At 50.2% G+C, this 23,238-nt stretch overlaps 6 protein-coding genes across 7 annotated transcripts; 5 read left to right on the forward strand and 1 right to left on the reverse strand.

The window, feature by feature from the left end:
- Window positions 1–824: 824 nt before the first annotated feature.
- LOC9635485 (transketolase, chloroplastic) lies at window positions 825–3,753 on the forward strand. The gene is made up of 7 exons (XM_002991202.2): window positions 825–1,338; window positions 1,418–1,508; window positions 1,567–1,672; window positions 1,740–2,022; window positions 2,077–2,225; window positions 2,284–2,437; window positions 2,489–3,753. Exons 1-7 carry the CDS (start codon window positions 853–855, stop codon window positions 3,446–3,448), a joined length of 2,229 nt encoding a protein of 742 aa, XP_002991248.2. The 5' UTR covers window positions 825–852; the 3' UTR covers window positions 3,449–3,753.
- A 94-nt stretch (window positions 3,754–3,847) lies between these two features.
- On the forward strand, window positions 3,848–7,706 carry LOC112342726 (nuclear pore complex protein DDB_G0274915-like). The gene is made up of 6 exons (XM_024664976.1): window positions 3,848–4,295; window positions 4,349–4,431; window positions 4,481–4,640; window positions 4,709–4,972; window positions 5,025–5,621; window positions 5,680–7,706. The coding sequence occupies exons 1-6, from the start codon at window positions 3,963–3,965 to the stop codon at window positions 7,426–7,428; spliced, it is 3,186 nt and encodes a 1,061-aa protein (XP_024520744.1). The 5' UTR covers window positions 3,848–3,962; the 3' UTR covers window positions 7,429–7,706.
- A 56-nt stretch (window positions 7,707–7,762) lies between these two features.
- Window positions 7,763–9,515, forward strand: LOC112342745 (probable protein phosphatase 2C BIPP2C1). Of its 2 annotated transcripts, XM_024665023.1 has the most exons (10): window positions 7,763–8,071; window positions 8,130–8,236; window positions 8,289–8,323; window positions 8,385–8,433; window positions 8,488–8,572; window positions 8,630–8,793; window positions 8,845–8,988; window positions 9,036–9,167; window positions 9,224–9,381; window positions 9,429–9,515. In XM_024665023.1, exons 1-9 carry the CDS (start codon window positions 7,780–7,782, stop codon window positions 9,362–9,364), a joined length of 1,149 nt encoding a protein of 382 aa, XP_024520791.1. In that variant the 5' UTR covers window positions 7,763–7,779; the 3' UTR covers window positions 9,365–9,381; window positions 9,429–9,515. The 2 variants fall into 2 exon arrangements, with proteins under 2 accessions (XP_024520791.1, XP_024520790.1); XM_024665022.1 differs by having other exon boundaries at window positions 9,224–9,499.
- Window positions 9,356–11,967, forward strand: LOC112342744 (probable fucosyltransferase 8). The gene is made up of 3 exons (XM_024665021.1): window positions 9,356–9,471; window positions 9,530–10,300; window positions 10,357–11,967. The coding sequence occupies exons 2-3, from the start codon at window positions 10,154–10,156 to the stop codon at window positions 11,899–11,901; spliced, it is 1,692 nt and encodes a 563-aa protein (XP_024520789.1). The 5' UTR covers window positions 9,356–9,471; window positions 9,530–10,153; the 3' UTR covers window positions 11,902–11,967.
- A 2,578-nt stretch (window positions 11,968–14,545) lies between these two features.
- LOC112342735 (putative germin-like protein 2-1) lies at window positions 14,546–16,889 on the reverse strand. Its single transcript, XM_024665001.1, has 3 exons — window positions 16,863–16,889; window positions 16,653–16,736; window positions 14,546–15,194 (listed from the first exon to the last, which is right to left on the reverse strand). The coding sequence occupies exons 1-3, from the start codon at window positions 16,887–16,889 to the stop codon at window positions 14,616–14,618; spliced, it is 690 nt and encodes a 229-aa protein (XP_024520769.1). The 3' UTR covers window positions 14,546–14,615.
- Window positions 16,890–21,213: 4,324 nt separating this feature from the next.
- Window positions 21,214–22,377, forward strand: LOC112342736 (probable protein phosphatase 2C 26). The gene is made up of 8 exons (XM_024665003.1): window positions 21,214–21,340; window positions 21,392–21,426; window positions 21,485–21,533; window positions 21,588–21,672; window positions 21,730–21,893; window positions 21,945–22,012; window positions 22,067–22,220; window positions 22,277–22,377. The coding sequence occupies exons 3-8, from the start codon at window positions 21,513–21,515 to the stop codon at window positions 22,334–22,336; spliced, it is 552 nt and encodes a 183-aa protein (XP_024520771.1). The 5' UTR covers window positions 21,214–21,340; window positions 21,392–21,426; window positions 21,485–21,512; the 3' UTR covers window positions 22,337–22,377.
- Window positions 22,378–23,238: the final 861 nt, after the last annotated feature.

Genomic DNA, 23,238 nt, shown 5'->3' on the forward strand with positions numbered 1-23,238 from the left:
TATGTGCGCGTTTGTGATGTCCGACCAGTCCACAAGACCTCTACAAAGCAAAACTCGGCTTTGAGTACAAAACATCGAAAGAAGGATTGTAGAGAAACACTGGAACTTCAGGCCAAGTCACAAGCAAAAGCTCGCTAACAAATTCGCAAGGATACACATTCATCATGTTTCTGGCGCGTTCTTCTTGCACAGCTCCTGTGGTTAATGCAAGAATGACCATCGATTGAGCAAGAGGACTGGACATTTTCTATGGTCCTTGGACAGGACTCCACCGCCTGGTTTGTCTTTGTAGGACACTCTTCACTCTAGAAAACGTAGAGCCATGGCAACTACTACATAGAAATGCTGCTTGAACTTGTCCGGCAGATCTTCAGGATGGTTGTAGTTGTGTATGTGAACTCAGAACCATAACGAGAGAAGTGATGGTCATACTCAAAGAGTAGCGCACTCACTTCCACAAAAGATTTGCATTGCAAGCATAGCAATAATTAAGAAAAATTCTAAGAAGTTCCATAAACTTAACCCTAAAACAGTCCAAAGGTAAAGATGTGATTTGACGATGCGAATATGATTCCAAGCATTGGAATGTGATGACGTGCCGGAGGAAAAAAACCTTTGTGGCTTATCTAAGGATAAAGCGGCATTCCTCGGCCACAAAGCCCAGCGGACGGTCACGATTGGCGCTTCGCACCATTCAAAGGCGGTGACCGCCGGAGACTATGAGCCACTCGTCCCGGCCATCTCCAGCCGTTCATTTGCCCTGGTTATTATCATAACCCCCCATGGTAATCTAATGCCAGCGGACTTCTTAAGGAGAGTGAGAAGGGAATAGTCTAGGCTAAGCTCGAGGCCATGGCGTCTATCCAGTGCAATGCCGGGCGGCTCGCGGCGTCGGCGCCCTCCCTCCCGACCTCCTCGCAGCCGGATCGCGTCGCCAGCGCCCGATTCGCCTCCTACACAGGTCTGCGCCAGGCATCGAAATCGCTCTTCGCCGGCGCCTCCTCGCCACAGATTCGTGCGCTGCCGATTCACAGATCTGGCAAGGCGTCGGCGACGGCCGTGGTGGAGACCGCGCAGAAGGCCGACACCAAGCTGATCGATCTTTCCGTCAACACGATCCGGTTTCTTGCCGTGGATGCCGTGGAGAAGGCGAATTCCGGCCACCCGGGGCTGCCGATGGGATGCGCTCCAATGTCTCACATTCTTTTCGACGAGGTCATGAGGTTCAATCCCAAAAACCCTTACTGGTTCAACAGGGATCGCTTCGTTCTCTCGGCTGGTCACGGATGCATGCTCCAATACGCCCTTCTCCATCTTGCTGGCTACGACAGTGTCAAGGTAGGCTCTCCATTGATCTAGTTTCGAGCTTTTCTATCAAAGTTCTTCCTTTCAACATGGATTTCTTGCTTGTTTCCAGGAAGAGGATTTGAAGCAATTCCGTCAATGGGGCAGCAGAACTCCTGGCCATCCAGAGAACTTCGAGACTCCCGGCGTGGAAGTCACGACTGGTAATTGTTGACTCACTCGTGTTGAATGGTTGTTGATTGTGGCTTGCTTTTCAAACAGGACCTCTTGGCCAAGGTGTTGGGAATGCGGTCGGCTTGGCTCTTGCTGAAGCAAATCTCGCTGCTCGCTTCAACAAGCCAGACGCTACAATTGTCGACCACTACACGTAAGTTCTCAGTTTTCTCGTTTGTGCGCGTTTCCTCTAAGAGATTTTTCCTCATTTTTCCTCACAGCTATGTGATTCTCGGGGATGGCTGCAACATGGAAGGCATTTCTAACGAGGCAGCGTCTCTTGCCGGACACTGGGGACTGAACAAACTTATTTGTTTCTACGATGACAACCATATCTCTATCGACGGGAGCACTGACATTGCGTTCACAGAAGATGTCGTGAAGAGGTTCGAGGCTCTTGGCTGGCACACTATCTGGGTAAAGAACGGAAATACTGGCTATGATGAGATTAGAGCTGCCATTGCTGAAGCTAAGACGATTAAAGACAAGCCAACCATGATCAAGGTATACGAGTCATTATTGTTATGATTTGTCATTGCCTTCTATTTTTTCTCTTAGGTGACGACCACAATCGGATATGGTTCGCCGAACAAGGCCAATAGCTACAGTGTCCACGGCAGTGCACTAGGCTCGAAGGAAGTTGATGCTACGAGAAAGAACCTTGGCTGGCCTTATGAGCCATTCGTTGTTCCGGAAGAAGTAAAGAGGTATGTTTTGTCACATGATCATCGGGCTCGAAATGATTCACTTGTAATTCTTTTTCAGCCACTGGAGCAAGCACACCAAACTAGGAGCTGACTTGGAAGCTCAGTGGGAGGCCAGCTTGGCTGCTTATGAAAAGAAGTATCCAACAGAAGCTGCGGAGTTCAAACAGCTCATTAGTGGGGAGCTTCCAGACGGCTGGGACAAAGCTCTGCCGGTAAAACTTTCAGATTTGTTCATCCATGGTTTCTTAATTTCCTGTTCTCAGGTCTACACTCCCGAAAGCCCCGGTGACGCCACCAGGAACCTTTCACAAACCAATCTCAATGCATTGGTCAAGGTTCTTCCAGGACTTATCGGCGGCAGTGCCGATCTCGCCTCGTCCAACATGACACTGTTGAAGGCCTATGGCGATTTCCAAAAGAGCACCCCCGAGGAAAGAAACGTCCGGTTCGGCGTGAGGGAACACGGAATGGGAGCTATTTCCAACGGCATCGCTCTCCACGGCAGTGGCCTCATCCCCTACTGCGCAACGTTCTTCGTGTTCACAGACTACATGCGTGGAGCCATCCGGCTGTCCGCACTCGCCGAAGCCGGAGTTATCTACGTCATGACGCACGACTCCATCGGTCTCGGCGAGGACGGCCCGACTCACCAGCCGATCGAGCACCTGGCCAGCTTCAGAGCAATGCCAAACATCTTCATGTTCCGGCCAGCCGACGGCAACGAGACGGCGGGCTCGTACAAGGTGGCAGTGCTCAGCAGGAAGACCCCCTCGATCCTGGCTCTCTCCAGGCAAAAGCTCCCTCAGCTCGCCGGCTCTTCGATCGACGCAGTTTCCAAGGGCGCTTACATCCTCAGCGACAACTCGTCCGGAAACAAGCCGGACCTCATCTTGATAGGCACCGGCTCCGAGGTGGAGATCGCTGCAAAGGCCGCGGACGTGATCAGAAAGGAAGGCAAGAGCGTGAGGGTGGTCTCGTTCCCGTGCTGGGAGCTGTTCGAGAAGCAAAGTGACGAGTACAAGGAGAGCGTCTTCCCGAGCGAAGTGACTGCCCGAGTGAGCGTGGAGGCCGGGTCGACGTTTGGATGGGGGAAGTACGTTGGAAGCCGGGGTGTGGCGATCGGACTGGACAGGTTTGGAGCGAGCGCTCCGGCAGGAACTCTGTACAAGGAGTTTGGATTCACAGTTGACAACGTTGTTGCGAAGGCAAAGTCGCTGCTGTGATCTCTTCACATCCAATCCAGCAAAGAAGTTCCTTGGCGAAGTTTTTTTCTTCACGCGAGAGAGGAGGAGCTAATGAATCCGCTGACACTATTCTTATAAGTTTTTTTTTTTTTCTTGTTAGATTTTTTTTCTTGCAGTTAAGCATGAAGAAGAACGAAGAAAAAAAAAACCAAGCAAATCGGGAAGAGCGTTTCGAAAAGTTTGTGGCCGGTTTTGTTGCTGTAACGTTGCCAGGCTCTCTTTGTTCTATTCTATATGATTAAACGAAGTAATAAACCACAGCCCAAAAGAGGCTATTGGAATAAGACTGGTTTTCGATTCGATTCTTACAGCTCAAAAGGAAGAGGGCGCGTCGCACGACGACGATGGATAAGCTTTGATTTCTCAATGGCCGTACAGGCCACAGGTATGGCCGCCACTGGCATTTGTGGACCACAGGGCGGCTGAGAGAGAAACCCTAGTTGTAGAGCTTTCCTCGCGCAGGCGCGCGCTAGGGCAGCCTAGGGTTTTGGGAATGGCAGGGCCCCTGCAAGGTCCAGCAGCAGGATCGCTGGATCGGACTCCCTACGGCACAGGTCGCGGCGCTGCTGCTGGAGGGAAGATCAGGTCGGCGCGGCACCACCAGAATTTCAATCAGGATCATCAGGTCTCCAAGCCCGGGGGAGTGAGGAGAGGGCCGTATGACAGGCCCGTAGGGCGGAATCCTCCGCAGCCGGCGGCTCGGCGAGGTGCTTGGATTGGATCCAGGATTCTCAGCGGCGCTTCGTCCTTTTTGTCTTCCCTCTTCCGCCGGGACGGCGACGAGACGCTTGCGCTGCCGGCGCCGCCACCGCCGCAATCTTATCAGGTGAGGAATGGGATTTTGGCAGCTCACTGACTGTAGATTTTGATGCTCGTCAGGAGGGTTTAGTGAATCACGATGTGAATTTTGGGGGCTCGGGAGACCAGATTGAGGATTTGCTCAAGGACCGGATTTTTACAAGGTATTTGTGGTGTGCTCTGTGTGTTCCTACTGACCTTGGTTTTTACCAGGGAGCAATGTGACCGCTTTATCAAGGTTTTGCAGTCCAAGCTCCAGCCCACTATTCCTAATGGTCTTGTTGGTGATCGAGATCAGCGCTACCCAGAGGATGAGCTGGAAAGAGAACGGGAGAATGAAGGGGAACGAGATCGACTTGCGCATAGAAACATGGTATGTATAAAGTCCTTGCTACTCATTTTGCTGTCGGTCTCATGATAATACTTTTGGTGGTCTTTCAGGACCATCATGAGGACAGTGGGTCTTCGCCTGTTGACATCGCCAAGGCTTACATGGATAAGCGTTTGTCACCTGTTCCTGCGTCTGTATTTCCTATTAGAACTTTGGACTATGAGCGTACACATGAAGAGTACCGAGCTACTACTCCTCGAGTGGCTCCGACACCGCTTTCTCATATCAGAATAGCTACGCCGGGGCATACACCATATGTAAGACTGCCCAAACAACGCCCAAACAACGTGCGTGCGACTCCATATCCTGTGGAGGTTCGTGGTTGATTTTCTCTTGGTTGCATTTCTTATAACTTGTTTTCCGCAGAAAAAGAGACGTGTGGATGATGAGCTAGAATACACTGGGCGTCGTACAAAGTTGAAAATGACTCCAGCAAATGGCCCGCCTGTTTCGCTACTGCCGAGCGCGTCCAACGGAGGCTTCGCTGGTAGTTATTCCGATCGAATGAAAAATCTTCAAAGAAAGAGATGGGAGAAACGGAGTAAAGAAGATTCTGCAGCGGCCGTGCCAATGCAATCGTCAGAAACAGCCAGGAGAATTCTTGAGACACTAGAAATCTTGACACCGCCGAAGGTCATGTCTCTAGAGGAAGAACTTGCTGTCGTCAGGGAGAAGCGGCCAAAGGAACTATCACCTTCGATGATGAGCGAGCAGGCACGAAAAACTGAGCTGACTTTGGAATGCCCACTTTCCGACGCTTTACAAGATCATTCTCCCAGCCACCGTGCTACTGAAACTGGAGAGCCATCGTCATCAGCAGCCCCAGTGACAACGTCGGCTGAGCCAGCTGAAAACGATGCTAAGGGTAAAGCGGTTACGACGTCACCCGAGCTAAGTTCTCGTCCGTGGTCGCCTGTCTCGGCACAAATGACCAAAGGATTTCGTATGAATGCCGCTATGGAGGTAAGCTTTTGTTGTAAGAAGGGAACTTTGTGCTTACATTTTGTTGCTGTTATCGCAGGAGTCCAATTCTGATGATGAGGTCCAACCGATAGCAACCCCAGCAGTGTCTACACCCTCCGAAACAAAAACAACACAACTTTTTGCATCTCCAAGCTCTGTAGCTGACAGTAAGCCATCTTCTCCGCCTTTGGCCACTCTTACCGTACCGGCTGCCGAAAGCAAGAGTATGTTTGCATTTTCTACCGCGCCAGCGGCAGAGAAGAAAGCAACTTTTGAGGTGCAGAATTCGTCGCTTTTATTTACAACTTCTCCAGCAACCAGTACGGCTGCAGAAACGAAGTCAACTCAACTATTTGGATTTGCAACTGACAGTAAACCAGCATTTGCGCTTGCAGCAACTTCTACTGTTGCAGCGACCGAAGGCAAGGCTACTGTTGCGTTTCCTAGCACAGCAGTGGCAGAGAAGAAGCTATTCGCTGGGTTCGAGAGTTCTCATTCGACAGCACCTTCATTCACAGCTGCAAGTAAATCGGGTCCTCTATTTATGGCAACGACAGAGACAAAATCAACTCAACCATTTGGATCTTCGAATGACAGTGGGACACTGTTTGCATTTGGCGCAGCTTCTACTGCACCGGTGGCTGAGAGCAGAGGTGCCTTTGGATTCTCTAGCGTTCCAGTGGTGGAGAAGAAATCAGCGTCCGAGTTTCCGACGCAGGAGATTAAATCATTTACCGCTCCTTCAGCTGTCAGTAAAGCCGTCGAAACGAAATCAACTCCGCTTTTCGCATCGTCAAGCTCTGCAACGGACATTACTCCTTCCACAACCACTCCTGCAATGCCGGCAGCTGAAAGCAAGGCTACTTTCGCATTCTCGAGCGCTCCAGTGGCGGAGAACAAAGCGAGCTTCGAGTTTTTGGCCTCTCAGACATCAGAGACAAAGCCGGCTTTTTCATTCATCGCCACTCCAGCATCAGCTACAAGTAAACCGGTGTTTGCACCCGTCCCGGCAGCTGAAAGCAAGCCGGCCTTTTCATTTACGAACGCGCCACCAGCGGAAAAGAAGGCAGGCTTTGAGTTTGGAGGCGTAACAACGCCGGCATCTTTCACCTTTGGTTCCAACACAAACACCAGCCCGAGTATCTTCGGCATAGCTTCCTCAGCACCTTCTCCCACCACAGGCACGAGCTCTGCCTTGGGAACCGGGGACATGGAACAGGACATGGCCGAAGAGCCCGCGAGTGCTGTGCAGACGTCGCAGCCTGTAGCGTTCGGCAACACTCCGGTCCCGGCGGCTCAACCGTTCGTGTTTGGAAGTCCTCCACCAGCACTGCCAACATTTGGAGCGGCGTCGGCTCCCGACTTTGGTGCTCATCAGACATCGGCACCGGCATTTGGAGGCTTTGGATCGCAGCCATTTAGTTCTCAGTCTTCACCTTTTGGAGCTGCGGCTACTTCCGGCAGTGCTACCACCCCAGCGTCGGTTCAACCCTTCGTGTTTGGAAGCTCTCCGCCAGCACCAGCGTTTGGAGCGGCGTCAGCGCCTAGCTTTGGTGGTGGCAGTCCGCAAGCCAACCCGTTTGCGTCGCAGCCGCCGTTTGGTTCTCAGCCTTCGATCTTCGGCGCCCAGCAACCGGGGGCTGGAGCTACCCCGGCCGCTCCGGTGTTTGGATCTCAACCAGCAGGGGCGAATCCATTCAGTGGCTTTAGCGGATTTACAGTGGGAGCAGGGAATGCAGATGGCGAGCAGCGGACGAGGAAGCTTTTCAAGGCGAAGAGGACGGGTGCTTCGAAGAGGGGGAAGTGAGAGGAAGAGGAACAGGAAATGGTGGTGGTGGCGATGGCGGTGGCGACGGTGGCAGTGATTCTGGCTGGAGCTTAACAGGGAAGAAGAGAGGACGCTGGTTTGTCAGGCAGGACTGACTCTTGATCGATCGAGCTAGCGAAGTTCCAGCGAAGAAAACTCTCTCGATCGTTCGAGCTAGCGAAGATCCGGAGAGAGCTATTTTGCAGAGGTTGTCATGTTGATTGGAAAGTAAGCTATAGTTTTTTTAAATGAGAATGGATGGATGTTTTGTCCCGCTATAATTTTCTTGGCCTTTATTTTTCTGTTAGTTTAGTTACGATTGAAGGAAATTAGGGCTCCTGGTGCTCGGCTATGAGGCGTATTTCCTGGGCGGGAAGGAACGCGGGTATGGCGCTGTCGATGCAGCAGGACAAGGCCGTCACGGCGATCGCAGCGGCCGCCGCAGCTGGATGTAGCTTGTCCCAGCAGCAGCCATGGCAGCGGCGAGCTTCGGCCGGATTCGCGAGGCGCCAGGGCGGATTTGATGTCTTGAGGTTTGCTTTTGGGGGCCGTGAGAGGCGGCTTCAGCATGGCATGCCGCGGCAGTCGGTGCTGTTCTCCAAGCTGCCCTTTGATGAGATTGCCTCGCAGTTTTCTACGCGAGGTAAGAATGTAGCTTGGAATTTTTGGTGAGGTGTTGCTGATCTCTCTATCACTTGAAGCGTCCGAAGAGACAACGCATGTTACTTTCGATGAATCGGCTGTTTCCCTCCCACAACCGGCCAAGAAGTTTTCCACGCACAACTCAGCTTGCAAAAATGGCGAAGAGGTTTGCAAAAAAAAAAAATCCTTCTCTATATACTGAAGTCTCAAGCTTGCAGGGGTGCCAGAATGCTGAAACGGATTCTACCAGCCGGTGAGCTTGTTTACGTTTCGCGTGGCTATTGGTGAAATTCATGGTGTTCTTGCTTTTTAAGGTTGCTTCGACTCGACTATGCTGCGGCGATGCGTCCCCATCCTGAGAAGGTGCAAAGCTTACTTGCTAATTTTTGTAGATCTTCTAAGCTTTGCTGTTTACAGGCTCAAAGAGGGGGTGAAGATGCTTTCTTCACTGAAGGCTCCTGGATGGGTGTTGCTGATGGTGTTGGGGGCTGGGCCGGAGAAGGTAAGACAAATCTTTCTTTGAGTCTGTTTCTTCAAAAGAGTTTTTACTGGTTTTCAGGCATTGATTCGGGGATGTATTCTCGGGAGCTTATGGGACATTGTAAGGCATTGGTTGTAAACAGCAAAGGGAAACCGGACCCCAAGGACGTGCTTGTCAAAGCCGCCGGCAGTACAAAGGCCCAGGGATCAGCAACGGTCCTTGTGGCTGCATTGTTTGAGCAAGTAAGCTAGTCGGATTTGATGTTTGAGGCTGAGTCGGGTCATATATTTCAGACACTGTACGCAGCAAACTTGGGAGACTCGGGGTTCATCATAGTTCGCAATTGGCAAGTAGTTGCAAGCTCGGAGCCCATGCAGCATAGTTTTAACTTTCCGTTTCAAGTTGGAACATTTGGTGACCATCCGACGGTTGCAGAGGTACTCTTGCTTCTTTTCCCTTAACTTCGCTAATTTTCCGTCTACAGGAATTCAAGATCCCTGTCTGCAAGGGTGACATTATTGTTTTGGGAACTGATGGCCTTTTTGACAATCTCTTCAGCGACGACATAATCGAAGTTCTTAAAAAATCTCTTGGGTCCGACCAAGTCAACTTGAAGGTGAGCTCTCGCTGTTGAAGAATCTCAAGATTGCTGATAGTCTCTTCACTTTACAGGCAGCTGCAGCAGACCTTGTAGCTGGGGCGCAGGCCGAGCGTTTGGACAGCCCGTTTGCCAGGGCGGCTGCAAAGGCGAGAATGAATTGGAGCGGTGGAAAGCTAGATGATACCACGGCAGTTGTGGCGTTTGTGACGTGATATTTGAGTCGCGAAGGGTAAACATTTCAAGCAGTTTTTGCGGAGGCCAGTGTAAATTGCTCAGGCCGTTAATTTTTGCGGTATTTCCGGTTCTTACGCTAATTGAGGTATGACATCCTTTTGATTTGATTCAAACCGCTCATTCTTTGTGTCTTTGGTGTCCAGCCTTCATTAGAAACTGGTTTAAATCGCAGGTAGCTGCTGCTGAATCTTCTTTTTAGAAATCAAGGTTTTGTTCCATCAGAAGGTTCACAGCCTGGAAGTTCTAACCTCACTGGAGATTGAACACCGGACAGGACAGGTATCTCTTCTGTTTAGAGGGAACTGCTCAGGGTCACTTGAGGTGTTAGACATGTAGTTTAGCTGGACGATCACGAGCAAGCTCAAGATACTCAAGCTCTCCGGCAACATGATCTCTGGCTCGTCCTTCTCGGGGGTACATCGAGCTGCTAGGCCTTTGGCACGATGGGATCTTTCGCGACTGCGTGGCTCTCCAGGAGCTCTCACCCTCGTCCAGCATCAAACTCCAGAATGTCATGCTCGGCCCTACATCTCTCAGCCATCCAAGTGGGTGTGCGGGCTTGGAAGTGCTCGAACAACGTTTCAGAGGAGCTCGTGTGGGCTATCTTGTCTCTCAGCTTGGGCAGACTCTTTGAGTTTGCTCGGATCTCTCGGAGAACCGGTTGAAGGGGATGGTTCTGAAGGACTAAGTGGTGGAAACCCTGCTACGGTCGAATAGCAACAAAGAGCTCACGGAGAACAGTTTGAAGGACAGCTCCAGGCGAGCTCATGTGGAGGATCCTTGGATACCGCTCTCGTCCCAGTACCGTGAGACTCCACCAGAAAGATGGTGAGGAAGGTGGCGACAAGCCAATTGGCTGGAGCCGTGACTTCCTTCTTTGTCTCGAGTATTTGGTCGCGTGTCCCGTCCACATGGTGAGCCACGGAATTGTTTCTTAGTTGCTCAAATCTTAATTCTTTCCGATCTCCAGGTTGGTAATCACCATCACCAACTAAGAGGAATTTTTTGCATTGAGGCTTTGGAGTTCGGTAGGCGGCGAAGAAAAACTTTCCAGGATCGGAGGATGAAAAGTTACAGCCCGAGCTTGCTGTTCTTCGTGCTCCTCTTCTCCGCTGCGGCACTGCTACTCGTATGGATTCTCGACGTAAATTCCGACTCCGCGATGATGTCCCGGAGCCGAACTCTGGGATCAAACTTCCGCATCAGCAACAACACCACAAGCTACAACGGCAGCGACTCTTGCAGGAGTAGGAACGAGTACGACTTCTACAGCCGCCGAAGATCGGCGAGCTTCGAGCCATCCGAGTCGCTCCAACGGAAAATCCTAGAGTACGAGGCTTTGCACGGGAGGTGCGCTCCGGGGCCCGAGCAGTGCGCGAACTGTAGTACATGCGGCTACCTCGTCTACGTTCCCGCCAACCAGGGGATCGGCAACAAGATGGTGGCTATAGTAGCAGCGTTTCTCTACGCGCTGCTCACCGACAGGACGATGCTGATCGCGAGGTTGGAGAACCTGGACACGCTCTTCTGCGAGCCGTTTCCATCCAGCTCCTGGCTGCTGCCGTCGAGCTGGAAGCACCTCGAGTTGGCGCCGTGGGACGCCTCCAAGTGGATTGGGAGCCTGGCGGGTTCGCCCAACTGCAGCCGCGGCGTCGACGTGAGCTTCCCCGAGGTGGTGGTGGCCTATCTCGATTACAACTACAGGGACCAGGACAAGGCCTTCTTCTGCCAAGATCAACAGCAAGCTCTCAACTCCAGCGCGCGGTGGATCGTCCTCTCCTCCGGCCAGTACTTCACTCCGGCGCTCTACAACGTCCCGGCTTTCAGGAGCAAACTCGAGGAATTGTTCCCACAGCAGGAGGCCATCTTCCATCTCCTGGTGAGGTACCTGTTGCTTCCCAGTGACTTCGTGTGGGACAAGGCGGCCAGGTACTACGACGCGTACCTGGCCCAGGCCGAGCTTCTAGTCGGGGTCCAGCTGCGAAACCACATCTGGTTCTCGCCACCCAATCTCGCCGAGGATACGTTCGACTGCCTGGTGCAACAAGGCGCGCTCGCAAACACCACCCAGGAGCGAGCTCCCAGATCGTCGGTGAGGAAGAACAGCAAGAAGGTGGCGGTGCTGGTGGTGTCGCTCAACTCGCAGTACTCGGAGACGCTCAAGAGCAAGGTGCTGGGATACGATCTAGCGGACGGCTCCTCGGTGTCCATCCACCAGCCGAGTGTGGAGGGCGTGCAAAACACGGGGAACTTGGATCACGACGCACAGGCGGTGATGGAGATCTACTTGCTGTCGATGAGCGATGTCCTGGTGACGAGCCCGCCATCCACGTTTGACTATTCGGCGGCGGGGCTGGCGGGCGTGCGGCCCGTGCAGTTCGTGTGCGACCAGAACAAGAGCGTGGTTTGCTCGGTGAGGGAGACGATGGAGCCGTGCTACCACGTTTATCCGGCTCAGTTCGCGCTGGACAACATTGAAAAGTGCGAATGCGGCGTGGGTTTCAGACTAGTCTAAAGGACGTTCTTAGAAAGGATGTTGTCTTAGAAAGTTCTTAAAGCTTTAAGATTTTATTTTCTTTCTCGTGATAGATTTCTAAGTTGCTCCTTGGGTGCATCACGCAAATCTAGCGTCATTTGTAGACTTGCGCGGTCAGGTCATGCTCTTGGCCCACGCAAAGTTGCGTCAAGGCTGCTTTGAAATCCGACATACACGGAAAAGGTAATTTGGTACCAAGAGCTTATAGACTTTTAATGGCGAGCTGTCTTTTCTGCAGGACTTTGAAAAGCTGCTCGTAGAGTGTTCTGGCTTGGAAACTAACGAGTCTTGTTTTCACAAATGGCACGCGCAAAGGACTTGACTGTTTACCAAGCCCGGTGGAGAACTTTTTGTGTGAATATAAAACACTGGAGGCCCATTGGATCCAATCGTATCGGAGCAAGCACAGCTCTTGGTTCTTATACAACGATATCATCACTACATTTAGTGCTTTGTGGCTGGAATGGATCGTGGAAGGATGCTTCTTGCCATCGCATTGGTGATCATGATCAGCGGCAACATCGATTGTTCCAGGCCGGGCTCGTTTTCGGCGATGAGCCAGCAGGCCGAGCTTTTCAATTCCGAATTGCGCCTTCCTGTTGTTAACAAGATCCACAATCTTTTCGAAAGGACCTTCCGGAGAATGCTCATCCAGGGTCAGCCCACGCCATCCTCCGGCCCTTCCTGGTGCTGCCACGACCATCCATAGCATTTTCCTAAAACGATTTTTCATTTCAATACCACCATTATTTGGCTAATTGAAGGGGCGGACAGCCACGTGGCTGACACGTCACGCTGGGAGACGGCGGCGAATTCTCCTCCAAATCCTCCGCCTCCACCCCTTTCCCCATTCTTCCCCACCTCCGCTTCCTCCCATTACAGTCACACATCAATTTACCCAGCTTGCGTCCATGAGGCGCTTATCTCACCAAGGTGAAGGGGAATGATAAAGGCATCTTTCCATTTTTCCCTGTCAACTTCAAGAGACTTGAGAGCTGCTTGGAATTCCCCGAAGTTCCAGTCCAGCAAGTAAAGTCTCCACAAGACTTTCAGGGATGTCTTGTACAGCTGCGAACAATCAGCCGTGGTGGTGGCTTGCCCTTGTTCTGGCGAGAAGATCTGCAAAGAGGAGCGGCTGCAGTGAGTCTCGAAGATTCGCAGGTCGTTCGGATTGGGCATGGCTTGAGGGCCGGGCAGGGCAGGAGGGACAAGAGCCGGTGGTGCTAGAACAAGCTGCAGAGGGAAGTGGGCAGCACTGGCAAAGGCAGATTTTTTCCCACTTGACGATGGAGTCTCATTGAAATGCACGTCTGGTGAGATGATCAGCGTCTTGGAGACAGGATTGTAGACCTTGTAAGCCTTGTGTTCAATGCTATAGCCTAGGAAAATGCCGCTTGTTGAAGTGAGTTTTTTTCTAGTTTTAGAGGGGATATGGACGCCATGGAAGGTGCGCTAATCCATTTGAATTCCACTTTGTGCAAGAACCCTTGACAATCCTGGACCTCAACATTGGCAAGCACTTAAACGTGTCTTTTGGTACTTACGAGATATGTTTCCTTACAGTCTTAAGGCCAAGAGTCAAGCTATGTTTCCTTACAGTTTTAAGGCCAAGAGTCAAGCTATGTTTCCTTACAGTCTTAAGGCCAAGAGTCAAGCTTACTGGGCTGGCTTTGGCTATATTGTTTAGCCTTCGGTGTTGGGCCGGGTGTCGTTGAGGAGGCGGCAAAGCCAGATGGCCTCTTTGCATGCGGAACTAGCCTCCGCCTCACAGCTGGAGCAGGCAACGACGCTCTGCTTCTTGCTGCCAATTGCATTGTAATCTACTGTAACAATCATCACAAGATTAATTCCCGGACGAAACACGCACCACGCTGGGAGACACGTCCAGTTCTTTCCATGTTATGCAATCTTAATTGAACACCACAACAGCCTGGAAATCGAGTCCGCTGCTTCATCCCACCAAAAAATCTGATCTCGTGCACAGCATGAAACGAACATTCTCTGTGCCTCTCCTGATAGAGCCATACAGGACCTTCTCATGTCCAGCCAGCCACTCGATTATTATATGCAGCACACTCAAATACATCCAAGTAAATCTTGAAATCCTCGCAAAGTAGGCTAAATGAGTCTGCTTGAGGAGGGCTTAAGTGAGTTGGCAAGGTGTAGTTTTGGTCTTTCCCTTGAACATTGTAAGATCATGGACCTCACGTCACTACAGTGTCACCTTTAACTCATTGTAACGCCGCATAAAGGGATTACTGCGTTTGCTCAAGTCCTCGATGGGAGCGTGGAAGGTGATAGCGCCTACATCAGCTCCGTGAATCGCAACAAGGATTTCTTTATTCTCATGACAGGGGATTTTAGGATCGCGCCAGGCAGGGATCACTTCGTCTGCATGATCGATATCTTCGGCCGTGGCAGGGAGAATGCCGAGGAATTGCTGCGTGCCATGCCGTTTGTGCCAGATGCTCTGATTTGTAGGGTTTTGGTGGCATCTTGCCGATCGCATTACGATATGTTTCGGGCACTGGATCGACATATATGGCAAATCGCTCCAAGAGCGTGTTTAAAATGGAAATTGGCGGGAAAGCGATGTGTTTGTTTTCTAGCTGTGCATACTATCGAAAGGTGGAAAAAGAATTTATTTATCTTTCCATTCAGTCAAGTCAGCCTCCCAACCTTTGGAGAAACTTTCAAGTCATGCCGATGAGCTCTCTCAACTTCTGGATGAGACCACGGTCGTCAATCTGGAACGCTTTTGCGATCACGTTGTCGTTGATTGGAGGACTGGAATCAAACACCGCCTTGGCCACCTGAGTTGCCCCGGGGTTTTGGCTGTTGAAGCCAGCCATCGCAACCGCAGGCTCCTTTCCAACGTTGAGCTGGAAGTGAATGAGTCCCCGAGGGAAGACGAACAGATCTCCAGGATAGAGCATTTGGGCGAAGAGCTTGTTGTCCGGCAAGGTGGTGATGAATCCGACTAAGAGGTTCCCGTGCACGAGGAAGAGCAACTCGGATCCTCGGGGATGGACGTGGGGGGGATTGGTGCCGCCGGGAGCATAGTCGATGCGGGCAAAAGCTACACCAAAGGTGTTGAGACCGGGGAAATTGTTGACACTCGCCAGCGTGACGTTGGAGCCGAGCTTGTTGTCGGTGTTCCCGGGAGTCGCCAGCAGGCTCGACTTGAAGTCCTCGGCTTTCACATCGGCGGCCGCCTTGCAGACGACGCCGTTCACTTTGATCTTGGAGCCATTGTCTGCAACGCAAAAGTCCTACAGCATATCTTCATCCGCAGCATGTACAAACAAGATGGAGCTGATTGCTAGGAGGAAGGATAGAACAAAACGAAGATGAGCCATCTTGCGAGCTTGGAAAAGACTGATGGAGCTATATGAGGGAGGGGCAGGCATTTTATAGCCGGAGGAGGGGAGGCGAGGTCCTTTGGATGACTTCGTCGTGAATCGTGCACGATTTTAGGTACACGGTCTTCTGTTCCCTTCTATTTCATTTTTTACTCTTGCTGTCCGCATAACACAATCCGATTTGTTTGCTGCCAAGTCGTCTCGGAAGTTTTCTTTTACCGGGCTTGTCTAGAGCCGTCCAAATCATCTTTTCTTAGATGATGACGACCTTGGTTTTGATGGTAGGAACCGGTCTCAGTGAAACTCGAGTTTTACACGGTCTTGGTAAAAGCTTTACACTAAATTGCTTTATTCTTCTTGGCACCAGAGACTTTTTATATGTGGAGTTTTAATGGAATTATTATGGATTGTGTAGGTCCATTGCTGATACAAATAAACTATGGGTATATCGACCAAAGGTACGTCTATGTAGGTTATCAATTTTGCAGACAATTATGTTGTCAGAAGGATAGTTGCTCACGTAGTCATGAGATATATATAGTCATAGTCATTGTGATTATTGTTTGCATCATTGTCATGGGCAAAATAGAATGTTTATTGCTGCCACTTTATTAATCAATTTAATGCAATAAACTTATGATATTAAAAAAATTTATAATTTGTCCCACCATTGCAATCTAGGAAAGCATCCAGTTGGGGTGGTGGGAGTGAACTGAGAAATACTCATTTATTTCTCATGTGCTGCTGTGTGAGCATGTCAATCAATCAGCTGACCTCAGTATTAGTGGTCGTGGGCAGTGCATTCTAAAGCTCTTTGACTTGTTGGGCAAAGTCGGGCACCCATGCTGGCATGACTTGGTCGTGACCACAGCAAGTTTTGGTTGTTGATATGCAACTAGAACTTGTTTTAAACAGCATATGCATCCTAGTCAAACATGAGGCAGTTAAGAACTCTTGGAATTCCCCACTATTGCAAAGAAATAAAGAAAAAATATCAATGATTACTCTATTTAACTTTCACTCACCATTTTGTTAAGGAAAAACTTAAACAATACACCACATTATTAAAGAATAGTTTAAACGACCAGGATGTAATCGTTTGTACTACTCCTATTCCATCTATAGTGCCCAATTGTGTAGTGCTGTTAACAATGTAAAGTTGGGAGGCGGCATTAGTCATGTGGATGTCCTCCGCTGCTGCCTGGTTCGAGGAGCCCTTCCACTGTTGTGAGTTGAGCCTGCAAAGTCTGTTGCAATATTAAAAACGTTTAATTGCCCAGCAAGCCTCACTGGTTTGATCAGTCAGTGTATAGTTTTATCTTAAGAGTAACATTCCACGAACTAGAGAGTAGAATTTAGATGCTCAACCAAAGTCCCACCCATATCCATAACCCACGCCTTGTCCACCAGTGGAATCAACTCTCTGCGAGGAAAGAAAATAAGATCCAAGCACTAATCACGCAAGTTTACCGCAGATCATGGCTCACAACGAGCAACGTCCTCTCCTTCTTTAAGTACGTGAGGTAAGAATGTAGATTGGAATTTTTGGTGAGGTGTTGCTTTAATGAAAGGTGAAACCGTGTGATGGTGCTCAAGATCCGTCATAGCATATATGGAATGGAAAATGTACATATGTGTGACATGGTGAACCGGTGAAAACTCGTGTCTCTCCACGTGGACTAGCCACGTGGCACAGGGCCACTCTCAACACTCCCAGTGGCACTGTGGCCATCACGAGTGATGCTCATCAGTGGAGAAAGTCCCAGCCCTTCGCGATGGACTTGAAATCGATCTTGGGGTAGTGCTTTTGTGAAGATATTTGCAACCTGAGTGGTTGTGTCACAGTAGATCAGCTCAATTGTGCCATCTTCCACTTTCTCACGAACAAAATGATGATGAATCCCAAAGTGTTTGGTGCGTGAATGAAAGCGAGGATTGGCCGCTAACGCAATGCAGCTTTGATTGTCGCAGAAGAGGCGAGTGGGAGTCTTCACACTCACACCAAGGTTAGAAAGTAGTGAGCGTAACCACACACCTTCTTTGGTAGCTTGTGAGGCTGCCAAATATTCTCCTTCAGTACTAGAGGTTGCCACTGTACTTTGCTTCCTGCTGCACCACGAGACTGTCGCACTGCCCAGGGAAAACGAATAGCCAGAGGTGGACTTGCGTGTGTCACAGTCTCCCCCAAAATCAGCATCACAGTAGCCCGTGAGGGTAAGCGCTTTTCCCTGGTAGCACAATCCAAGGTAAGTAGTACCTCGAAGGTACCTGAAGATGCGTTTCACTGCTGCCCAATGTTGAGATCCAGGATTAGCCAGGAATTGGCTAACTTTGCTCACGGCAAAAGAAATATCTGGGCGCGTACAAACAGCTGGATACATGAGACTGCCAACAGCTTGTCTGTAAGGGATGGAGTCCATGGCTCTCTTGTCTTCCTCTGTCTCAGGAGACATGGCTCGTGAAAGCTGGCAGCCTAGTTCCATTGGTGTCGCCACTGGATTAGAGCTCGTCATAGAAAACCTGGCCAGTATATCTTCTATATACTTGGCTTGGTGAAGATAGATAGTGCGTTGAGAGCGATCACGCACAAGTTCCATGCCAAGAAAGTAGGAAGCCGAGCCAAGAGTTTTCATCTCAAATTGGCTGCAAAGATCTCGCTTAACCTGGAGAAACATTAAGCGATGATTATGGATGACAAGAGTATCATCAACATAAAGAGCGATGATCACAAATGATTCACCCTCCACCCGAATATAAAGATTCGGGTCTGCCTCGCTACGGGAAAAGCCCACACTTAGTATAAAATTGTCAAAGCGTTTGTACCAAGATCTGGGTGCTTGTTTCAAGCCGTAGACAGCTTTCTTGAGAAGCCAGAGATGATCCTCTTTTCCAGCGGCTAGAAATCCTTCTGGCTGTGCCATATAGATTTCTTCTTCAAGCGCACCATAAAGGAATGCCGTGGTCACATCCATCTGTTCCAGATCAAAGTCTCCCACCGCAGCAAAATTAATCAAGGAACGAAGAGTAGAATGTTTAACCACTGGAGCGAAGGTGTCGTTGTAGTCAAGTCCAGGAACTTGCGAGCATCCTTTTGCCACCAATCGCACCTTGTAGCGAACCGAGCCATCAGGATTAAGCTTCAGAGCATACACCCACATGCTCTTGATAATCTGGCGATTGGAAGGCACAGTTGGAACAAGAACATGTGTCTCGTTCTTTTGCTGTGAAGCAATCTCGGCTTCCATTGCTACACGCCAGTAAGACGCTTCCTGTGAGGCCATGGCTTCTCCATAGGTCCTCGGAACAGTAGGAGTCCCAGCTGCACGAGAGGAGACCATTGTCTCGATGAGACGCTCAGTAGGCTACTTCCAGACTTTCAAGGATATGGGAGAAACACAAACTGGGAAAATGCTCAAGCGATTGAGAAGTGATGGTGGAGGCGAATTCACTTCCAATGCTTTCAACCAGCTGTGTGAGCAAGGAGGGATTGTGCGAGAACTTACAACGCGAGAGACTCCACAACAGAATGGCGTAGCTGAGCGCAAGAATCGCACACTAGTGGAGAGTGCTCGGGCAATGCTACTTTCCAGTGGTTTGCCTCGCAGCTTCTGGTTTCACGCTGTCTTGACGGCGAACTATCTCCAGAACCGGCTCCCCACCTCTGCCCTTGCTGGCATCACTCCTGAAGAAGCATGGAGTGGCAAGAAACCTACAGTTACGCATTGGGCACACATCCCTGATGGAATGCGCAAGAAATTGGACCCCAAGAGCCAGAAGGCTGTGTTTGTGGGCTACAGCCTCGATCACAAAGCCTATCGTCTCTGGAATCCAATCACGAAGCAGGAGATCCTGAGCAGAGATGTGGTTTTCAACGAGAATTCTTTTCTTCCTTCTAGTCAAGGTTCTACTTCCAGACCTACCTTGACCGAAGAAAATGACGTTGAAGCGGAACAAGATCAGTTGACTGTCGGCACGATCACTGTGCCGCTTCAAACAGTCCCTACGCAACAACCCATGCCCGCTTCTACTCCAACACCACCAGCCCCGCCGCCTCCTCCAGATCCTCTACGCAGATCGATCCGCACAAGGCGCACTGGACGACTAAGAACCTGGATCTAGACTTCAACGAGTGGTGGGATTGGGTATCGGCACCCATGGCAGCCACTGTTCCTACAAATCCGCCTCCAAATCCACCACCTATTTCCCCTCCCATCACAAATCCGACTGTGCCTACAGCGGATATCGTTTCAGTGGACGCAAATCCACCAAAATTTGATGGGAGCAACTGGTGCTTCTGGAAGACAAAATTCGAATCCTATATGGATGAACGAGGCCTCTGGGACATCACCACAGGAACTGAGACACTTCCAGATACAGCTACAGTGGATGAAACTGCGAAGTATCGCAAGAAGGACCGGAGAGCTTTGGGCAAATTCCATGCAGCGCTGGAGGGGCGAGAATTTCATTGCATTGGACGGTGCAAGAGTGCAAAGGAAGCGTGGGAGGCCATGAAGCAGACTTACCAGATCCCTTCAACATCCCATCGCATTTTTTTACGGAAGCAGCTTCATGCACTGGTGATGGCTGAAGGGGACGACCTCAAGGATCATCTTGCTGCAGCGAGAACAATCTTAGATGATCTTAAGGATGTGGGAGCAAACATAGAGGATGAAGAAGAAGCAGAGCTGGTGCTCGTCACACTTCCTCCATCCTTTGATCCTCTCATACGTAACAGCCTCCAGGACGATGATCTGAGACGAAGAGCAACAACAGGATCAGAGGCCGTTGCATTCTACTCTTCTCTCAGGAAAGAAACAGTGAACAAAGGGAAACAAGGAGCCTCTTCATCCAAGAAGCCCAAGTGTTCTCATTGCAACAAGAAAGGCCATGACGAAGCTCAATGCTGGGTGAAAAATCCATCTCTCAAGCCTGTAAGGAACAATGCAAAGAAAAAGGTGGTACACGCCTTCATCTTGTCACGAGCTATGGCAGTGGCAGCACTGTCTACAGAGTGCATCTACCTGGATTCTGCTGCTACAGACCATATGTTCAACAGTGATAAGTACTTTGAAGCCTATGATCCTACAGCCACAGAGGAGTATGTCATCGTTGGCAATGCCCAGCAGCTTGCTGTGAAAGGAATTGGAACCATCAAGTTGACTTTACCACAAGGAATAGTCGTAAAGATCCACAAGGTTATTCCTGGTTTATGTGCTAATTTGTTCTCTGTGGGACAATTTGCTGAGGATGGGTATCAGTTCGCCATTACACCTCCCTTACCATGCTGCCAGATCTTGCTGGACGGAGTCTGGGCCTACACGCACAAAAGACAACGACCAGTCACTCACTGGAGCTTTGGCACGCACGCCTGGGGCATCCTAGTGCTGATAGAATCAAGCATCTCGCACGCGAGCAGATGGTTGAAGGTCTAGACCTGGACCCAAGAGCAGTTCTTCCATTGTGCCAGGGCTGTCAGCTAGGAAAATCTACTCGCCAACCTTTCCCCAAGACTGGAGCATCTCGAGGAACTTGTACACACTGATGTGTGTGGCCCGATGGCCACCACAGCAGTGGGAGGTATCCAATACTTTATCAGTTTCATTGATGACTACAGTCGTCGCACTATGATCTACCCTATGGCTCGCAAATCCCAATCGTTACACCCTCTTGCAAGGCCTGGAGCGCTTGGATTAGGGCATGCCTCTGTCCGGAGGCTCCGATTCACCCTAGCAAGTGTTGCCCTGATCCTATGGTTTCGAATTCTTCTCGCTCTCCCAGGCATTGCTCTGATACCATCTAACGAAAGGTGAAACCGTGTGATGGTGCTCAAGATCCGTCATAGCATATATGAAAATGTACATACGTGTGACATGGTGAACCGATGAAGACTCGTGTCTCTCCACGTGGACTAGCCACGTGGCACAGGGCCACAGTTGCTGATCTCTCTATCTCTTGAAGCGCCCGAAGAGACAACGCATGTTACTTTCGATGAATCGGCTGTTTCCCTCCCACAACCGGCCAAGACACACAACTCGGCTTGCAAAAATGGCGAAGAGGTTTGCAATTTTTTTTTTCCTTCTCTATATACTGAAGTCTCAAGCTTGCAGGGGTGCCAGAATGCTGAAACGGATTCTACCAGCCGGTGAGCTTGTTTTCTCGCGTGGCTATTGGTGAAATTCATGGTGTTCTTGCTTTTTAAGGTTGCTTCGACTCGACTATGCTGCCGCGATGCGTCCCCATCCTGAGAAGGTGCAAAGCTTACTTGCTAATTTTTGTAGATCTTCTAAGCTTTGCTGTTTACAGGCTCAAAGAGGGGGTGAAGATGATTTCTTCACTGAAGGCTCCTGGATGGGTGTTGCTGATGGTGTTGGGGGCTGGGCCGGAGAAGGTAAGAAAAATCTTTCTTTGAGTATGTTTCTTCAAAAGAGTTTTTACTGGTTTTCAGGCATTGATTCGGGGATGTATTCTCGGGAGCTTATGGGACATTGTAAGGCATTGGTTGTAAACAGCAAAGGGAAACTGGACCCCAAGGACGTGCTTGTCAAAGCCGCCGGCAGTACAAAGGCCCAGGGATCAGCAACGGTCCTTGTGGCTGCATTGTTTGAGCAAGTAAGCTAGTCGGATTTGATGTTTGAGTCTGAGTCGGGTCATATATTTCAGACATGTACGCAGCAAAATTGGGAGACTTGGGTTCATCATAGTTCGCAATTGGGAGCCCATGCAGCATAGTTTTAACTTTCCGTTTCAAGTTGGAACTTTTGGTGACCATCTTTTCCCTTAACTTTGCTAATTTTCCGTCTACAGGAATTCAAGATCCCTGTCTGCAAGGGGGACATCATTGTTTTGGGAACTGATGGCCTTTTTGACAATCTCTTCAACGACGACATAATCGAAGTTCTTAAAAAATCTCTTGGGTCCGACCAAGTCAACTTGAAAGTGAACTCTCGCTGTTGAAGAATCTCAAGATTGCTAATATTCTCTTCACTTTACAGGCATGTAGCTGGGGCGCAGGCCGAGCGTTTGGACAATTGGAGCGGTGGAAAGCGACGTGATATTTGAGTCGCGAAGGGTAAACTTTTCAAGCAGTTTTTGCGGAGGCCAGTGTATAGGCCGCGGTATTTCCGGTTCTTACGCTAATTGAGCACCCTTTTGATTGGCTCATCTTCGTGTCTTTGGTGTCCAGCCTTCATTAGAAACTGGTTTAAATCGCAGGTAACTGCTGCTGAATCTTCCTTTAAGAAATCAAGGTTTTGTTCCATCAGAAGGTTCACAGCCTGGAAGTTCTAGCCTCACTGGAGATTGAACTCCGGACAGGACAGGTATCTCTTCTGTTTAGAGGGAACTGCTCAGGGTGTTAGACGTGCCAGGGAATCAGTTCAGCTGGACGATCACGAGCCGGCAACATGATCTCTGGCTCGTCCTTCTCGGGGGTACATGGAGCTGCTAGGCCTTTGGCGCGATGGGATCTTTCGCGACTGCGTGGCTCTCCAGGAGCTCTTCAACAGTCTCACTCCCCCATCCAGCAGCAAACTCCGGAATCTCATGCTCGGCTCTACATCTCTCAGCCATCCAAGTGGGTGTGCGGGCTTGGAAGTGCTCGAACAACGTTTCGGAAGAGCTGTGTGGGCCGTATCTTGTCTCTCAGCTTGGGCAGACTCTTTGAGTTTACTCGGATCTCTCGGAGAACCGGTTGGAGGGGCTGGTTCTGAAGGACTAAGTGGTGGAAACCCTGCTACGGTCGGATAGCAACAAAGAGCTCACGGAGAACAGCTTGAAGGACAGCTCCAGGCAAGCTCGTGTGGAGGATCCTTGGATACCGCTCTCGTCCCAGTACCGTGAGACTCCACCAGAAAGATGGTGAGCGACGAAGGCAATTGGCTGGAGCCGTGACTTCCTTCTTCGTCTCGAGTATTTGGTCGCGTGTCCCGTCCACATGGTAAGCCACGGAATTGTT

This window comes from Selaginella moellendorffii, unplaced genomic scaffold (genome assembly GCF_000143415.4).
Source record: "Selaginella moellendorffii unplaced genomic scaffold, v1.0 SELMOscaffold_117, whole genome shotgun sequence".
In the NCBI taxonomy this organism is placed as follows: domain Eukaryota; kingdom Viridiplantae; phylum Streptophyta; class Lycopodiopsida; order Selaginellales; family Selaginellaceae; genus Selaginella; species Selaginella moellendorffii.

Coding starts and splice junctions, on each gene's coding strand:
- LOC9635485 (XM_002991202.2), top strand. CDS start 853: ATGGCGTCTATCCAGTGCAATGCCGGGCGGCTCGCGGCGTCGGCGCCC. Junction 1,509..1,566: donor CGGCGTGGAAGTCACGACTG/GTAATTGTTGAC, acceptor CTTTTCAAACAG/GACCTCTTGGCCAAGGTGTT. Junction 1,673..1,739: donor ACAATTGTCGACCACTACAC/GTAAGTTCTCAG, acceptor TTTTCCTCACAG/CTATGTGATTCTCGGGGATG.
- LOC112342726 (XM_024664976.1), top strand. CDS start 3,963: ATGGCAGGGCCCCTGCAAGGTCCAGCAGCAGGATCGCTGGATCGGACT. Junction 4,296..4,348: donor CACCGCCGCAATCTTATCAG/GTGAGGAATGGG, acceptor GATGCTCGTCAG/GAGGGTTTAGTGAATCACGA. Junction 4,641..4,708: donor GACTTGCGCATAGAAACATG/GTATGTATAAAG, acceptor GTGGTCTTTCAG/GACCATCATGAGGACAGTGG.
- LOC112342745 (XM_024665023.1), top strand. CDS start 7,780: ATGAGGCGTATTTCCTGGGCGGGAAGGAACGCGGGTATGGCGCTGTCG. Junction 8,794..8,844: donor TGGCTGCATTGTTTGAGCAA/GTAAGCTAGTCG, acceptor CATATATTTCAG/ACACTGTACGCAGCAAACTT. Junction 9,168..9,223: donor CCGACCAAGTCAACTTGAAG/GTGAGCTCTCGC, acceptor TTCACTTTACAG/GCAGCTGCAGCAGACCTTGT.
- LOC112342744 (XM_024665021.1), top strand. CDS start 10,154: ATGTGGAGGATCCTTGGATACCGCTCTCGTCCCAGTACCGTGAGACTC. Junction 10,301..10,356: donor TCGCGTGTCCCGTCCACATG/GTGAGCCACGGA, acceptor TCCGATCTCCAG/GTTGGTAATCACCATCACCA.
- LOC112342735 (XM_024665001.1), bottom strand. CDS start 16,889: ATGACGGATCTTGAGCACCATCACACG. Junction 16,737..16,862: donor ATCTTGAGCACCATCACACG/GTTTCACCTTTC, acceptor TTGCGTGATTAG/TGCTTGGATCTTATTTTCTT. Junction 15,195..16,652: donor TGGATATGGGTGGGACTTTG/GTTGAGCATCTA, acceptor GATATGCTGTAG/GACTTTTGCGTTGCAGACAA.
- LOC112342736 (XM_024665003.1), top strand. CDS start 21,513: ATGCGTCCCCATCCTGAGAAG. Junction 21,673..21,729: donor TGGGGGCTGGGCCGGAGAAG/GTAAGAAAAATC, acceptor ACTGGTTTTCAG/GCATTGATTCGGGGATGTAT. Junction 22,013..22,066: donor TTGGGAGCCCATGCAGCATA/GTTTTAACTTTC, acceptor TTTTCCCTTAAC/TTTGCTAATTTTCCGTCTAC.